An 18,996-nucleotide genomic window follows, 5' to 3' on the forward strand; every position below is an offset into this window, starting at 1 on the left:
ATGCGGCAAAGCTAGTACTTAGCTACTCTTTTCACCATAAAAATCTACAAAGTAGACAAAAGAAGCCACTGTTTAGAGGAGTTAAACAGCAGCAGCGAGGAGTGACCCTAGAGAGGAGAAAGCACTGTGGTGTCTCAGCAGTCAGTACAGCCTCTGCCTCTGGACACAGGCAGGGTTTCCACACAGACAGGCAACCAACCAGCAAGCGAGTCCACTGAGATGAAGGAAGGGGAGCAGACTGCAGGGCTGAGAAAGCAGCTGGATTCTGCAGCAAAGCACCATGGGAGAGAGGTACAAGAGCACATTCTAGAAAGTCCAGTAAGCATCCCTGGGCAATAAGCTTTACTACATGGCAAGGCTTTCTGAGGCCTGAAAAAAAAAATCAACTCACTGCCTAAATGCTTTGTGCCAAATGAAGACTGTGGAAGCCACACAGTGCCAGGAGTTTCCAAATCTGACCAAGGAGGAGTAGAGTTCTCACTGTCTAACCATGACATTCAACTCAGTCCAAGAAAGCTTACCTCCTAGCACAAGGACTTTATAATCTAAAAAATGACAGCCCGAGTCTGTCCTAGCACAACTTAACTCAAGACAATCCACAAGTACACTAACTGATTGTTAAAATAAAACTCAGTCTTCCAGAGGGAAAATAAGGAAATACCAACCACACACAATTGTAGACACAACAAAAACGAGACTAGCACTCAGGAGGCAGAGGCTGGACAAAAGGCAGTTTCAGGGCAGCCCGGGCTACACCATGAGTTCAAGGCCAACATGAGTTATGTAGGAAGATACTATCACAGACAAAAAGACAAAAATAAAGATGATAGACAGATAGCCAGGAGGGAGGAAGAGAGGGAGAGAGGGAGGGAGGGCCAAATAAACTGGTAAAGATGCAAAGAAGTGGGAAATTTTCACCCATAACAAAAGGAAAGATTAATAAAAATAAAAATGGAACAAAAAATGCAAGATGTGTTGGCATACACATACAAGGACTTGATAATGGTTATTAAAGTGCATTCAAAGACTTAGAAAACACAATGTGAGGTCGGTTGGACGACTTGAGCACATGACAACTGCTGAAGGACCAAAGGAAAACGCTTCAACTACAGTTTCCGCTTTCGTCTGCAGTTAGTTCAAGGATCCTCCACATGGCCTGCTGGAAGCGACAGAAGGAGGGGCAGGTCTCACAGCGAAGGCAGAGCAAGCAATGGCAAGTACGAGGGGAGACAGTACCAGGCACGGTTAGTAGTATAAAATACTTATGATTCAGAGTTCCAGAAAGAAAGACAGGCTGAGGCCATTCAGTCACAGTGTATGTACAGCATGTGTGACACCCCGAGTTCAACTGTCATCACCACAAAGCCAGGAGGGTAAGCAAGACAAGGATTTGAAGAAACAACAGGCAAAGATTCCCCAATTTGATAAAACTTTTTTTTAAGTTCATAAAATCCTCAAAATTTAAAAGTCCCCAAGAAAGACATATACAAAGAAAAAAAAAATCACACTAATACTGCTTTAAGAAGGGAGTCAGGTGTTACAGGCATGGTAGTGCACACCTTTGATCCCAGCACTCAGGGAGGCAGAGGCAGATGGATCTCTGAGTTTGAGGCCAGCCTGGTCTACAAAGCAAGTACAGGACAGCCAGAGCTACACAGATAAACTTTGTCTCAAAACAGCCACCCCCCACCCCCCCGCAAAAAAAAAAAAGGGTCAAAAGAGCAAGTGGAGAGGTACATATAATAATACATAAAAGGGAAAATATGTCCAAAAAACAAAAGTTAGCATACAAAAGCCATTTATTTCTCTAAATTCTGCTAATATATAAAACACAAATTTTAAACCCAACAGTAATTATAACAGGATCAAGCAATCTCAATTCGGGTTTTTATCCACACAAAGACTTATGTAAAATGTCCACAACAGTGTTATTCACACTATTAAAGTAAAAATTATACAAAGACCCTTCGAAAGGGTGGGACATGCATGCATTATAGATGCCACAAAGCATAAAAAGAAATACTGCTACTACAACTAGCAGCACACATAATCTGACAAAGAAGTCTGAACAAGTAAGTTCTCGATGCACACTTTAACTACTATGAAGATGTGAAATGACGTATAGAAAAAACATTTACAGCACAGCTAAGGGCTGCAGGAGAAGGAGTTCATGAGGGAGCTGCTGGGAGCAATGGAGTTTTCAACATCTTATTTTTTAAAACTATGCAAACTGCTCGGTTGAGACTGTGTACAGTCCTTAAGTTATATTGCACCTAAAGGACAAAAAAGAAAATGAAGTAGGTGACAATCAGCTACAATTACAATTGCTCTGCATTCAAGATGAAAAATGGGACTCTGAAAACCAGGAGTCCATTAAGCACATGCCTGTTATCAACATGATCTTCATTTTCATTAGACCCCAAAAAAGGTTGCCTTAGCAACTTAGATATTTATCAAAGCCAACTGCAGAGGCTGCAGAGAGGGATGGATGAATAAAGTGCTACCGCACGCGCAAGAGGACCTGAATTCAGAAGCTCAGAGGCCATGTGAGGAGCCGAGGGTGGGAGGCAGCGATACAGGGTCTCTGGAGCTGATGCTCCAGGCTCAGGGAGAGAAAAAGAAAGTGTGGAAAATGATTGGGGGCAATAAGTGATGCCAATTATGGCCTCCACATACTCACACACAGGTACATACATGTTCATACATGTAATGTTCTCCCAAAGCACACAAAGTAAGAGAAAGCGAGATCAAACAAATATGGTAGGCTATATGCACACTGAAAAGACTAAACATGATTTAGAAAGCTGAAGAACAGGGTCCACTGTGGATGGTATCAAAGCTTTGAAACACAGTCTGCCATCATAATCTTTAATTTTTGTTAATATTTCCATGGAAATCTTTTGTGGAATTTTGATATTAATGCTCTAAGGAATGAAATAAGGATTGTGGTCAGATGCACAACGGCTTGAGTTTGATTCCTAATGCAATAAGATTACAGCTAATCAAATACTTCTGTCATAAAGTATTTGCATCACATGTCTATGGGATGGCAGAAAGAAGGGCGAAAAGAAGAGAAGGAAGAGGAAGCAGGAAGCAGGGGCCTAGCAAGATGCTTCAGCAGGTCAAGGCGCGCGCTGACAAGCCAAACAACTAGAGTTTGATCACTGGTGTCCACAGGGCAGAGGAGACAGGCAATTCAACATGTTGTCCTCTGACCTCCATAGGCATGCCGTCATGTCACACATGTTCTCCCACAACACACAAAAAGGGAGGAAGCACATCTGGTTGGTAGTCAGTCTTTAAAAAAGAAGGAAAGAAGGCAGGTTGTAGGTTTTCCAGACTCATGGTGGGAATGCTGCTGTGCAGACCAAATGAAACCCTGATCGATGCCTCAGATACTTTTTTTCCTGTATAAGTTGATGTTAAAATTCAACATGAAAGCCGGGCAGTGGCCTTTAATTCCAACACTTGGGAGGCAGAGGCAGGCAGATCTCTGTGAGGTCAAGGATAGCCTGGTCTACAGAGTGAGTTCTAGGACAGCCAAGGCTACACAGTGAAACCCTATCTCAAAAAAAAAAAAAAAAAAAAAAACCAAAACAAAACAACAACAAAAAAATTATTAAAAATCCACATGAAAAACTAAGGAGTCCTGAGCAGACAAGACAATTGTGAAAAAGAACCATTTTGTTTTGTTTTTTCAAAACAGTTTTTCTCAGTGTAGCCCTGTTGTCCTGGAACTCACTTTGTAGACCAGGCTGGCCTCAAACTCTGAGATCCACTGCCTCTGCCTCCTGAGTGCTGGGATTAAAGCTGTGCACCATCACCACAGAGCCACACTCACTATTCCTAAGCCTCAAATCTTCTGTGAGTGGTGCTAGCGCACACAGAGACAAGAGCCGATGGAACCTAACTGATATCTACATGTAAAAGAATGAAACTGGAACCCTTCCTTACGCCTCAAACAAAACTTAAGGTAGTCCAGAGCTGAACTACACAAACTCTTAGAAGAAAAGGTAGGAACAGCACTGGGAATGTAGCCCAATGGTACAGCAGTTACCTAGCACACACAAAACTCTGAGGTCAATATCCAATCACAAAGGAAAAAAGGGCAGGAGTATCAGTCATCATATCATAGCGTGGGCAATCAGTTAGAAAGAAAAGGAAAAAGCAGACGAGGTAGACGTCATCAATGGGTGTGGCAGCGCAGTGATCCCAGCATTCAGCAAGACCATGAGCTCCAGGCCAGCCAGCCTGAGCCGCATAGTGAGATGCAGGTGAGCACAGACGATAACAAATCCAAACCAAACAAACAGAAAGCGTAAGCTTTGGGGCCAGCGAGATGGCTCGGTAGGTAAAGACACTTGCTGCACATGCCCGAGGTCCTGAGCTGGATCCCCCAAACTCAGGGAAGGAGGGAACCAACTCTAGAGGGCTGTCCTCTGGCCTTCACACGTGCCACACATGCAGCACACACACACACACAGGAATAAACGGAAGGGCCAGAGAGCTGTCGGCAGGTAAAGGCATCTGGGGCCTGACAACCTCAGTTTAATCCCTGGATCTGTGAGGTGGAAGCAGAGAACTGACTTCATCAAGCAGTCATCTGACCTCCACACAGGTCATGGTCCTCATTCAACCCCTCCCCCAACACACACACACACACACACACACACACACACACACACACATACACACCATGCATGCGCGCACAGGTATGCATTCATGCATACTAAATTAGTCTTAAAAGAAAAATAATAAAGAGGCTGGGTAGGTGGCTCAGCAGTTAAGAACAGCTGTTACCTCAGGCACAGTCATAGGGGAGTGGAGAGTAAGGGGAAAGTGGGAGGGAGGGAGGGAGGGAGGGAGGGAGGAATGGGAGGATACAAGGGATGGGATAACCACTGAGATGTAATATGAATAAATTAATAAAATTTTTAAAAAAAAAGAACAGTTGTTGCTCTTGCAGAGGACCCAGGTTCCATTTCCAACACCCACATGGTAGCTCACTACTGTAATGCCAGCTCTGGCCCCTCCATGGGCAACAGGCAAGCACATGAGACACAGACATAGGTACAGGCAAAATATCCATTCATGTAAAATAAATTTTACAAATTCTGTGCTTTAAAGGACACCATTAAGAAAGTGAAAAGCGTCTGGAGGGACAGCTCAGCTCTTATCACTCCTGCAGAGGACTAAAGTTTGATTCCCAGCGGTGGCTCACAACCATCTGTAACTCCAGAGCAGGGAGGGGGCTGATGCCCTCTTTTGACCTCTTCTGCTGCAAGCGCCAGGAACACACATGGTTCACACACATATATGCAGGCAAAGTATTTGTATACATAAAATAAATCTTCCCCCCCCCCAAAAAAAGGAAAAACACAAGGAAAGGGAGGGCATTATCTACAACTCATAAAGGCCTTAGAGTTAGAATACATAAAGAATTTACAACTCAACAATCAAAAACAAACTTTTAAATGTGCAAAGGATGCAAATAAACACTCCCCCAGAAAACGTTTCATCAGCCAATAAGCAAATGCAAAGATAATCAACAGATTCGTTATCAAAGAAAAACAAACTGAAGCAATGAGATGCCACCCACCAGGGCAGCTCGAACAAAAAGAAAAAGTAGCAAAGGCTGGCAAAGATGCTGAGAAACTGGCACCCTTATTCATTGCTGGCAAGAATCTGTAAAAAGCCCCCTGGAAAAGCCTGTCAGGTCCTCCAAGGTTTGGCCGCATGATCCAGCAGCTTTACCATGACTATAAACCCAAGAGAAATGCAAACACGAGTCTACCAGAAACTGGCAAACAAACATTAACAGCAGAAGATCCAAATGCCATCAATTGATAAGTGGGAACATTTGATCTGCACAAACAATGGATCATTACCCGCCAATAAAAAGTTAATGCTGCACTGACACAGTCAGCAGCATGGACAGCTGTAAAACACTAATGTATGTGGAAGAAACCAGCCTCTAAGTTCACTTCTAGGAAATGCCCAGAACCGGAAATCTGTAGCCAGTGCTGTCTGGTGCTAGAGCAGGGAAGAAGCTTAGGAGGGAGGAATGGGCAGTGGCTGCTGATGGGAGCCAGGCTTCTTTTTAGGGTTGTAAGAACGCTCCAAGAATATGCTAAGGCTGTAACTCTGAATTAAAGCACTCAATTATTACTCTAAGTTCACGGTATGTGAATGATCATGTCTACAAAGCTGTTAAACAGAAAGTGACACTGCACTAAACAATTACTGCCTAGTAGTGCAGTGAACAGAGGCAACATGTTAGTGAATGAGAGAAGACGCAGGCCACTTGCTGTACTAGTCAGTCACACCTGGTTTTAACTCAAAAAATGGTTACCAAAATTATTTACTAAATGAAGCCATAGCTATTATATGACCCTCCAGAAAAAGCATTCTGACTTATACACCACGTACCTTGCGTGTGACTTTCCATCACACGTGTGCTTCCGCCACAGAAGCAGCTGCTAATCTAAGCCGTACAGCGCAGCCCAGTTAACTTAAAACATCACAAGGAGCTGAAATAAGTAAGGGGCAACAAACTTACGTCAGGCTCCAGGGTCACACAGCGCTGGAACGCCTTCGCCGCGCCCCCATAGTCTTCCAAGGCCAGGTAGGCGCAGCCTAGGGAAAACCAAACCCCAAGCTGCAAAGATCAAAAGTCAGAGTTATTCAAACACATACCACACTTAGAAGCTACAATCTGAACAGATTTAGGATACTATGGAGAAAAACATGGCTGTGCAGAATTCAGAACTATGGAATATTTTCCTTGTGTTGTTTAAATGTAGGAAATTTAGTGGAGATGAAATTTACCATGAAAATTTCAAAGCTATTATAGCAATGAAAGCATTGCAATGTTGATATTATTTATATACTCGGTGTTAGTTAAAGGTAACAGGCAGCTTTGTTTATAGGCCTTTATATTTGGGTCTGGTATGCTAACCCTAGAACTAATGATGTAAAAACCTTTACAAAGTATCAGCAGATTTACAACTGATCAGTGCACCACAAACACAAGGACAGGGTTCTGCTTTCATCCTCCAGTCCCACAGAAAACCTCCACTATCTAACCAAAACCAGCCTCCCTAGCACATATCTGTATAGCCACGTCTGGCTGATATTTGGAAAACAGGTAACTAGTTTCTTTGCGTCTCAGGGTTTCCCTAAAATTCAAGAGACCCTGTCAAAGGAGTCATAGCTGGTAAAAATTCAATGACATTAGTCAGGAATGCTTGTTTTCCTTTCAGTCACAAGCCCTCGCAGATGGAAGCCTACTTTCTTACAGACTGAGCACAGAGCAAGGGAGAGCTCTAGGACAGGAATGACATACTCCACAACTGCCCCAGCCTTCCCCAGGCAGGGGAGAAGCTATCTCCAGTCCCTCCTCACAGAAACCTGTTCCACAGGGAGGGCAGAGAGAGACCACAAAGTTCTCTAAGCAGATAAGGAGTGCTGGCTGATAATTAGAGATAAGGCTTCCAAAGCAAGCATCCCCAGGCAACTTAACACTTCTCAGAATTCACAGGAGGCTATAAATGATCACCCAGGGCTTCCTTTATGCAGAACAGATTTGGTAGAGGCTAGGTGAAGGTGGCAGGGGTGGTGCAGGGAAGGGCAAAGAGACTTGCTGGAAACTAGTTTGCTGCCCTGAACTATGTCTGAAAGGCAGCTCACCACTTGGCTTTCTCCTGGCTATTTATAGAATGAATAAAAAGAACCGTCACATTCCCTGAAGGTGACATAGTCTAAAAGGACCCAAGTGCAGCCCTAACCTATGTGACAATATGTAAAACAAGTCCCTGCCACCCAAACATGTTCATCCTTGAAGCCTTCGTTCACTTCATCAGTTCTAGGGTACACTCTTGCTTTAAACATCTCCGAAACAAAGACATATCTGGGTTTTATGTGTTTGCATGGCTTTGGTTCTGGTTTATTACAAAGGCCCTATTCTACAACCCAAACTGGTCTCAAGCTCATGGATCCTTCTGCCCCTACCTGTCATGTGCCAGGGTGACAGGCATGCTTTAACACAGCTGGCTTCCTCAAGAGTTATACCAGCAGCAGTTTTTTCTATACAATGTGGTACTATTATGCAGGGGTCCCCACCAAGATGGCAGGTTAAAGACAATGAATTCTAAGTCACTTGGAAGGAGGACTATCTCATCGAATTCTGGCACTAAAATAGGAACACTGCAAATTCTTGCCCAAGCCTCAACAGAGATAGATAGATAGATAGATAGATAGATAGATAGATAGATAGATAGAAAGAAGATAGATAGAACAAAACAAATATTCTTCCTCGTGTGATGATATAAAAAGGAGGCTGTGTAAAGCCAAGATAAGAATGAAACACCTTAGTTTTCAATCCACCAGAAAAGATTAGCAAATACTGCAAATAATAGCACTTACAACAGAGCTCTCACCCACACTAGTCAGATGAAGTTTATTATTTACTTTCAAGTTTTAAAACTAGCTAATGTTTTATACTCAGCACATTAGAAAATGTTAATGAAGATTTAGACATATGACTTCATCTAATATAAAGTATTAATATATGGTTCCAGTATCCTTTAACTCTGGTTACTTTGCATTGTCTTAGTAATTTGCATGGAATGGAATCCTAAGATCAGTTAACTACTAGCTTGCATCTATCAATGCCAGGTAACCATGAAAGGAGAGGCCTTTAAGTATCCTGTCCCTTGGACTCACAAAGCTCTCAATTTTAAACTTACAGCTGACTCACTACATGCTCTTTAATTTTTATTTCTCAATTAGGGGGGTTAGAATTTGAAGAACTGTGGACAATCCTTGCCATCTCTTTTACTTTATGTTTAAATTATTACTAAACTACCGTTATCAATAATGACAGATGGAGCCAGTGAGACGGCTCAGCAAGTAAAAGCCTGACAACCTGTCCTGAGTTTGATGGCCAGAACCTGTGTCAAAAAAAAAAAAAAAAAAAAAAATCCGGACGTGGTGGCACATGTCAATAGACCAGCATTCCTGAGAGGCACAGCCAGGAAGCTTGTAAGCTAGCTAGCCTGAAACACTCAGGGCAGCACTGACAAAGACTGCACTGAAAGATGAAAGGGAAAAATCGGCACCTGCAAGTTGAGTTAGTCGTATATGCATGCGCGTACGCGCGCGCACACACACACCCCAACACAATGCACTTAATAAAGAAATCAAGAAGCCTCAAAGCTTTCACACAAGTCCTTAAAATACAGTTGAGTTCTTTAAGCTCCCAGAGCTGTCAGGTGGGTAAGAGCACAGTTCCTGGCATGTTCTGGAGGTACATTTTTTTTTTTTTTAGTTTATTTTATAATACTTAAATCTAGATACCTAAAATGAGACTCCTTTAACATGTTATTAATATGTAAAATGCTTGAGCTATTTTCTATCCATCCTCTTCCTACTAAGTCTTTTAAATCTGATGTGTGTCCCGGTCTTTCAGTATCGCCTCTGCGCAGACACATGCCGTTGTCTCCTCCCTTTAGAGTTAATCCAAACACCTTGCTAAGGGGCCACCCCTCAGGAAGGCAGGAGCAGCCCCCCGGAATGACAGCTCACCTCAAGCATGCTAAGGACACAGGAGGAATAAGAGACCTTTAATGACATACAGAATTCTCCTCCTGCCCCCTAGCACAGTCAAGAGCCTTGGTGAGGGTCTGTGGACGTGCTCACCTTTCTAAGTAAAAGCATGCGGCTTTTCCTGTTCCCCTTTTGTCTCTTTAGGGTGCGGGCAGAACCTAATGTGCTTTTCCTGGCGTTTGGGCTTCCTCATTCTTCCTCTACACAGCACCTCCAACCCACTGGGTGGCTGCCCAGCGCCGTGTGTCTCCCCTCCATGCCAGCCTAACTCACGAACACGGTTTCTCCTTCTCTCCTCCACTCTCCTCCTCGGGCAGCTGCTGAGATCTACAGCCTGCCTGCTCTGGGAGTTTTCTTTTGGATGCTAATAAAACTATACACAATTTTCCACTCGAGTCTATTCTTAAATTATTTTATTAATGGGATAAAGAACCCAGAGAGAAACCCAATTTCTCCATTAGCATAGAGTGACTCTGGTAACAACGGCATTATTAATTTTGCCTGGCTACGTCTTGTCCAACTTTTGATATTCTATAATCATTCCTGTTCCCTTCCTCTAGTCAGCAAAATAATTTTCACTTACTGAGCATCTACTAAGTATGCCAGGCCCTGACACTATGAGCTTTCCATGTGTTCCTCACAAAATCTGTTACAGGATAATTGTCACCACCATTAAGGAAATGCAGAGTGAACAGGAGGTATATACCACATCAGTGTTGTGACAAAGCCCACACTGCCTCTCAACAGACTACCCTACCCACAAATGAGCCATGACTTATGACAATGCCACTCTTGTCACCAGTAGAGAAAGAAGGGGAGAAAAATCATGCATGTAACATGTCCTGGGGCACCCAAGAGGTCCGCTCATTTGCTTGCTCCTTTACCTTCAGGCCCCAACTGGCTCCTTTCTTCAGAGCCATGCAGATGCACAGAGAAGCAGCCACAAGGAGATGGGCGTGGCCAGCTGGAAGGAACAGCTAAAATGGTCTGGCTAAGAATGGAAACAACCGCTTGGCAGAGGCTCTGTTGAGATTTCTATAGAGCTCACATATCTGGGGCAAGCCAGAAGGCCGCTGCCACTGCTGACCATGACCTGTAGACGCCAGAGTCCAGTGTGTGGGCGCCAGTGCAGAAACACAAAAGCAGAACGACTGCTTATTTTGAATGAAATAATGCCTTATTTAAATGATTGCTTAAGCCGGGCGTGGTGGCGCACGCCTTTAATCCCAGCACTCGGGAGGCAGAGGCAGGCGGATCGCTGTGAGTTCAAGGCCAGCCTGGTCTACAAAGCGAGTCCAGGATAGCCAAGGCTACACAGAGAAACCCTGTCTCAAAAACTAAAAAAAATAAATAAATAAATAAATAAATAAATAAATAAATAAATAAATGATTGCTTAAATGTTTTAAATTATTAGGAAAGGGGGAGAGAGACAGAGAGAGAGAGAGAGAGAGAGAGAGAGAGAGAGAGAGAGAGAGAGAGAGAGAGAGAGAGAGAGAGTGTGTCAACGCGAACGGCTGGGAATATGACCTGCTACAATTTCCCTCCCAGAGCCACACAGAACACAACCTAGTGAGAAGATGTGGCTGGCTCAGGAGCCCTGAGCACCTGTGTGGCTGCAATACTCCACCTCTGAGCCTCAGTCCTGGGCGTTAAGGCAGGCTGCGGGGTAAACCAGGCTATAACTCCAAGGCTCTGAGACGCCCCGGAGGCGCTAGGGCTCAGAGGTGCACTGGTGCCATCTAGTGGTGGGATAGATACACTGGTCGTACAAACTATTCAGAATCAGGAGGCTTGAAGCGCTGAAAGGGGAGCTCGTTCAATTAGAAATCAATTCAAAAGAAGCCAACAGGAAATCATGGCCTAGAGAGAAAACAGCTCGCGCAAAGCTTCACGGTTACTAATTCCTGGGGTGCGTGCCTACGGTTACTTGCAAACTTCAACACCTGAGATGGAGAACAACCACTGAGGGGCTCACAGAGCTCGCTAGAGGATGGGTGGAATCACTTTTATATCTGCAAAGGTAACATTTACAACAGCAAGGAAACGGGGAGAGATACTCCCTGCTTGGACATCACAATTTTCTGTTTTGTTCTGTCTTTTCAAGACAGGGTGGCGCTGGCTGTCCCGGAACTCCTTCCTGCTCTGTAGATGAGGCTGGCCTTGAATTGAGAGATGCACCTGCCTCTGCCTGTGCTGGGGTTAAACACATGAGCCACCACCACCTGGCCAGTGTTCTGACTTGCTGCTCAGATTTCCTTCTTCCTAAGGGTGGGAGGGGGTCTCCACATGAATATCCAAGGCTCACACTTTACTGCTAAGTCCCTTCAAGCCAATCAATTGCTGCGCATCAGTCTGTCACCTGTACTAAAGGTCACCATAACCCAGCCCTGATCCAGCCCATTCTCCATTCTCTGCCTTCTGCTTCCTTCCTTCAGTCCCATGGCACCAGTGCAAACAGCTGTTGGATGTGTAGCTCAACAACAGGAAGCACCCTGGGCCAGTTCCGAGATCCCTGCAACCACTGTTTGGTGGCGGCTTTTCCTGAGGATGCATCGCGCTCACGTCTTAAATATGTGCACGGCAGTCTCAGGCTCTCCTCACTGCAGGTGCGCGAGCTTCACCTGTCCGTCTCAGCCTCCCTGAACAGACAGCTTCCTCAGTTCTCCCATCACTCTGGGCCATGGTTGCTGAATGCTGTTTCCCTCCTTGTTTGCATCTGGTTACAGCTGTCTGTTATTTGCCTACTCTTTCTAGAAAACTCAGTGTGTTCATGTCATATGTTTCTGAGATTCTCTTGCTAGGTTTCTCACCCTACTGGGCTGGGATAATGGGCAACAGTAATCTGCTGCCATTGCTCGTGCAGTGCAGTAGGCAGGAGAGAAAAGTCCCATGTTTATTACAGAGGGCTGACTGTGGACCAGAAGTGTGCGAGCCCTGCACATATGCTGCCTCTGTTTTCCCAGCAGTGGAACGATGCATGGACTGGAATCTCCACCCTAAGCAAGCACAGAATAGACTGGCCTGTGCCATGCTACTAGGGGGTCAGGCAGCGAAGTTTTGCCCTCCCCACTGTACTTAGTCTCAGTCAGCCTGAATGTTATTGCAGGGCTCAAGGCTCTTGGCAGTTCTACAAGCTAAACCTTAGGAGTTTTGTATTGCTTTCTAATTGCTGACCAGAATAAGAGGGAGGGAGGAAGGGAGGGCGGGAGGGAGGGAGGGAGGCTGAATCTCTTTTTTCTGTGCATATTATTCCCATATTCCACCCTTGAAATGTGTGTGAGCACCAACCTCCTTGAATCTTCTACTACAAGCAATACAACCTTATGCAGAAACTGAGACTACATTTCAAATAGAGACATTTATCCTTTCAAGAACTAAAATGAGTCAGGCATAGTGTCACACGCCCATAAGCCCGGTATTAGGGAGGCTGAGGCAGAAGAATGACAGCTTCAAAGCCAACCTAGGCTGTGTAGTGACAGTCTTTCTCAAAACAACAACAGCAAAAAACAAAAAACAAAACAAAACACACTACATAGGCAGCACACATTTGCCCTGTAAATGAAGGGTGAGCATGGCCTGGGCCTTGGGATGGTTAAAGCCACAGAGCACGGTTCTACAAAGGTCAGGCTGGCAGAGAGGTCTTCTGGATGGATCTTGAAAATCAACCTAACAACTTCATATTGTTTTTGAAGGGAAAAGAGTTCTAAGATGACCGCTTGACGTATTTGGGGCTCTCTACAACTTGGCCTTGGCCAATATGGCACTGTGTCCTGCCATGATCTCCTTGAGAGGTAAGCTGGGAAGTGAAGAGCTCTGGAGCGGTGCACACTACTAACGTTTCCGTTTCTTCTCCTATGAAGGGGTAAAACCATTAAGGACCTTGGTGACTGTGCTACTGGCTAATGACACCCCCAGAGTGCTTACAAAACAGTGCCTGGAACCTGGCCACATGCAATGCTAGTTGCTGTATTACCATTACAACAGAATAGAATAAAGTCAAACTCTACAGTCACCAAGAATCTCTGCTTCCTAAATGACTGCTCTTTGCATACGCAGGCTCTCGTTCCCAGAACACATGTCCCCAGTTTTCACTTCTGTCCAAATCTGGCCCTCTTTACAGCCACATCAATACTTACTTCTCCCTCGGGCCTTTTCTGATCATCACAGCCTCATTCACCCCCGCACAGCACACTGCCCATTTATTCTACCACTTACTACGTGTGACTCATACCTCTTCCCTCTCCGTTTAGCACATGGAAACCAAAGAATTGCAAGTCTGCATCTTAACATCATCTTTTGCATCTCTCAGTACCTCACAATGGGCCGTCACTCAGGCTTTCTGCTCTAGGGGACCATCAGCTATCTTTCCGTGAACACAGCGCCATCACCTCAGATGCAACATCCCAGACCACAGCACCTGCCCTGCAAAAGGGGGTTTTCCTTCCTCCTGAGCCTCCTGTGGCTGTTTGAAGAGTCTGGGTCTGCACTTCCCTGTGGTGCCGAGACCTGGTGGCACTCAGATAAAGAATAAGCAGGCTACCAAGATGAGACTTGATAGCCTATGACCATTTAGTGGGGGAGGAGGTCCCCCTTGCTCACAGATATAGGGCAAGGGAATAGGGTGAGTGTGGGAGGAAGTGAGGAACAGGAGGATACAAGGGATAGGATAACAATTGAGATGTAATCTGAAGAAATTAATTAAAAAATCTTAAGAGGAAAAATAAAGAGTCTGGGTCTGGCGATGTCACTCAGAGGTATAATGTATAGTTAGCATGTGCCAGCACCAAGTTCAATCTTGTGTACTGCACACACACAGGAACACAGGCACACACACAGACACACAGACACACACACACACACAGACACACAGACAGACACACACACACACACACACACACACACACACACACACACTGATCTCAAGGCTTCCTTCAATCCTGCCAACCTAAGAGTAAACTCAGAAAGTTTTCGTTTGTGACAAACGGCAACCTAGTCCTGCTCCTGCTTACTGCTAAGGTCGCTAATACTCACCTGTGACCTTCATTCTTTAGTTAAACTTTGGAGAGTACCATTTGTGACATATTGGCCAATTACACAACGTCTATTACAATAAAGTCCTCTAGCCATAAAGTTAGCATATGGGTTGGCACAGTGTAATGCATCCCACATCTGCATCTGGTACATGGCAGGGACTCGATACTGTTTAGTCAGGAGACCACACAACATTCTTCCAAATAATAACCCTCTAAGGAGACAAAGAACACAAACACAATGTAAAATACATGATCTGTAAAAGCCTGTCTATTAACTAATTGCCAAATGTTGGTTTTATCATGTTAGTTGGGGATTTAAAGATCAGTGTATTAAAAAGCCCATATTCAAAAGTGGTATTATTGCCAGCTATAATTAAGTTCAAGTATAATTATCAAGCATAATTCCAGGATTCAGGACGCTGAGGCAAGAGGACTGAATTCTGGGCCATTTTGGGGCTACAAAGTAAGATAGTACCTCAAATTATCACCACCACTACTATTAATAACAACACAGAAGCTACTTACTGGGAAATACATAAAGCAAAACTGAGTCTTATTTTGTGTAATTTGTCTCCTCTGAAGCAAGCAGTTTCAACTTCAATGTTTGTTTAGTAGACATGAATTTATAATAGCCCTTACAAAGTTAGACATGCCCCTATGACACTGAATTTCTCATACTTTTTATCCACAATGCATTAATAGGTCAAAAAAACTAATCTATTACAAGAAATTAATCTATTGAAACCAGTTTTTCTCATTTTCATTTGTCTAACAAAGGAAGTGAAATGTTAAAGAATGACAAAAAACAAAATAAAATTCACCTTCACAGGTACAAGTTCCATTTGGATATAGCTTTCTTCTCTTTTTTTAAGATTTATTTTTATTTTTTAGGCTCTGTATATGTGTATCTGATTATAGCTCTGTGCACATGAGTGCAGGTGCTACCAGAGGCCAGAGGAGGGGCATTGATCTCCTGAAGCTGGGGTTGCAGGCAGTTGTGAGCTTGTCTGTTTTCCTCCCCTCGTTCCCCTTAACTCCCTGAGCCAACATGGAATTAAAACCATTTTAATTCTTACATAATTAAAAACAAACTCTCCTTGGCTGGGCGTCGTGGCGCATGCCTTTAATCCCAGCACTCGAGAGGCAGAGGCAGGCGGATCACTGTGAGTTCAAGGCCAGCCTGGTCTACAGAGTGAGTTCCAGGACTGCCAAGGATACACAGAGAAACCCTGTCTTGAAACAAACAAAAATAAAATAAAATAAAATAAAAAACCCAAAAAGAAAAATCACTGCTTGGATAGGCCACCCAAATAGCAAGCATGTACTGGAACAGCCATATAAACTCCAGAATCCATGCTTTTCCTCAAGCTCTTTCTCCACCTGAGAAACCAGCTCCCCTCCGACCATGCCTGTCCTTCCATCCTGCATTCAACAACTACCTCCTGCCTCACACCAGCAGTAACCTCCCCCCCAGCAGGGACACTGCTGGCCTCGCCGGTCACCTTGAGTATCTGAGCCTCGAGTTCATACTGTAGTAGTGTCACAGGGCCTTACAAACGTGAGTCGTCCATTAACCAAGGAGAAGAGTGAAGGAGAAAGGAAGCTTTTCAAAAGGCAGCGCAACATAATAAAGAAAAGGAAAAGCCCGTGTTGAGCTGGGTTGGCACACTTGATGGGAAGGACCATTTTCCTCTTTCCATGCTACACACACTGGTTGGATACCAAGGAAATTCATTTTTACTTCTTGTGTAAAAGTCGGGACAACAGGAAAATGACTAACAACAGAAATAAGAACTCACATTTTAAATTGGTCTGTATGTCAGCAAATCCTGTCTTGAAGAATTGGTTAGATGTCTCCCCTACTTTCAACTTTTAGTGCCCTCAAGTCAGAGAAGTCCAATATTATGTTTCACTAGTGTCTTGAGTATCATGGAAAACCAAATGAACAAACAAGACAGTGGGTATGGGTGGATGGTAGCTAGCAATCTCAAATGCACTGACGAGAATGGTGTGTGTCTTCCAGCTCTCCAAGATATGCACCATAAACAGCATGTTAGTGTGCAGCCCAACCCTGACATAAAGCAAGTGGTGCTATTTTTGTATCAATGCTCTGCAGATGCCTCTCTCCATTTACCTAGATTTCACATTAAACCTAATATTTTGGACAGATACGAAAATGGTGGTCAGCATTTATTTTTAATTCTAGATTCTCTTTTTTGTGGCACTTAAAAGAGACAGCATAGCATAATGACAGCGCTTTCTTCAGAGACACCCAACCCTGGGTCACAAGTCTACAGTGTTTGAGTTATGCACCACTAAAGGTAATTTCCCTTAAAACTAGGTCCTCTCCTGCAGACCTACCATGAATGTAAGGATCTAGATCCCTTCTGCATTAATTTTTCACATCTTATAAAGTTGTTTAAATGGAGCTGGAGAGATGGCTCCCTCAGTACAATGTTCAAGCACAGTGGCCTGAGTTTGATGGCCAGCATGTACAAAGGCCCAAGTGGCAGCAGGCCTCTCTAATCCCAGCACTGGGGATCAGACAGCGGGGTCCTCAGGCTCAATGCACTCAACACAGCCTAGATAGGGAGCTCTGCATCAGTAAGAGACACTGAGAGATTCTCCCAAAATACAAGGTAGGCTGCTCTGTCCTCCATATGCACCCACAGACACATGTACCTGCGCATGTGCGTGTACACAACACACACAACACACACACACACACACACACAGAAAAAAATATTTTAAATGTTTTGATTTATTTGCATGTGTGTACATCTAGACATTTCCTCCTTAAATAATCAGGAACCCATCCTACATGTTACGGTATTTATGGAAAGAAAACCCCAAGCCAAGGGCCAGAGGCTTTCCGAGGTCCTACCTGCATGGGATTAATCTTCACTGAGCGTTCAAAGCACTCCACACATTCCTGAAACTCCTTGTTCTGAAGATGGAGGAGGGCTTTGGAGCGCTGGGCACGTGCACTGCGGTGTCGTGACAGCTCCCAGGCCTTGTCGTAGCAGCATTGGTCTTGTAGGACATCTCCGAGCAAGCAGTATAAACTGGGCGTTTCCTTTTTCTCCAGTTCTCGCCTAAGGATTTCTTCCGCCTGTGAACAACAAAAAGAGCAAAATCACTTAATTGTAATTACCTGGTATTTTTAGCACACGTTCAACCTTTATCTCATAGTCTGTGTATTTCCAATTACTTGCTCAGGAGCACAGGCTGCCTGAGAAAGGCCCAAGAAAAAACAAATGTAGCACAAGAGAAAAGAAACCAGGGGAGGCAGGGCCTACTCTAAGGCCCTGGAATCCCCAAGGCTCTGTGTTGCTCCCACCTGTCAGGATGGCCCCTCCACCACTCTTGCTCATTTCCTGTTTGCTGGGCCCCACTGCTGTTCTTAGAGAAGTATCTTTTTTCTTTAATATTTTTACATATATATTTATATTAGTACACACATATATATACAATAACTATCTATAGCAGGAGAACCATGAAACAATCAGGAAATATATTAATGTTACACTCATAGTGTTTTGGCTATTTGTATTTAGCAACATTGAAGAAAACATCTTTCTATCTTGGTGAGTCTAACATTCTGAATGTAAATCAGTATCTATCATATCTCATCTTTATCAACTTAAAACATCTGTCGAGACCTAAAAATATCTTAACCCCTAAACAACTGAGCTTAATTGTAGAGAAGTGGCTTTACCTCACCTTGTCCCACTGCATGAGGACAGTTTTGTTGGTTTTTAAGTGTTCTATATTTAAGTTGTTGAACTTTTGTTTAAAAGAGGAGATGTAATTTAAAAACAAACATGAAATTTATAATTTAGTGCTTTAGAACATAAGTATTTCCAAATAATATAAAGGTTATTAATTTATCTGCAAAAACTCTGTGACAGAAAAAGACAAACATTTAACTAAAACTTCATACGATAGTGGCCATACCATCTTTGGCGAAATAAGCTTACAATGTGGTTCAAAGCATTTCTCTTGACAGGATGGCGTTTAAACTTTGTAGCACACCATTCCACAAATTCCAAAGCTGACTCACTTAAAATTCCTTTCTGTTCCATCTGTCACAGTGGACTCTGTGGTCTGTGATAAACATTACAGTCACTCAGTACAGCTGTGACTACATGCACTGTCCCCTGGAGATCTGGAACTGAATCTACTTGCTGAGTTGAAAGATGCCACACTCATGAATAAACACTGGCCATGATGCTCAGTAAGGAAAGAATTGTGGAATTGTCTTCTTGGTGCCTGAGATTAAAGCACCTACAAGTGCAGGGCTTTGTGTCCTGAGTGACAGGGTGCCATGAAGGAATCCAAGTGAGAGGTAGGTCA

General features: G+C 43.9%; 1 protein-coding gene across 1 annotated transcript in view; it reads right to left on the minus strand.

Annotated features, from left to right (window-relative positions):
• Ttc27 (tetratricopeptide repeat domain 27) overlaps positions 1-18,996 on the minus strand; it is a 134,706-nt gene that overhangs the window by 30,197 nt on the left and 85,513 nt on the right. Inside the window, exons 13-14 of the mRNA XM_051168623.1 lie at positions 17,525-17,752; positions 6,560-6,658 (exon numbers count right to left, since the gene is read on the minus strand). Coding sequence (XP_051024580.1) covers positions 6,560-6,658; positions 17,525-17,752 — 327 coding nt within the window. The remainder of the gene's footprint in view (positions 1-6,559; positions 6,659-17,524; positions 17,753-18,996) is intronic.

Source organism: Acomys russatus, chromosome 1 (genome assembly GCF_903995435.1).
Source record: "Acomys russatus chromosome 1, mAcoRus1.1, whole genome shotgun sequence".
Taxonomy (NCBI): domain Eukaryota; kingdom Metazoa; phylum Chordata; class Mammalia; order Rodentia; family Muridae; genus Acomys; species Acomys russatus.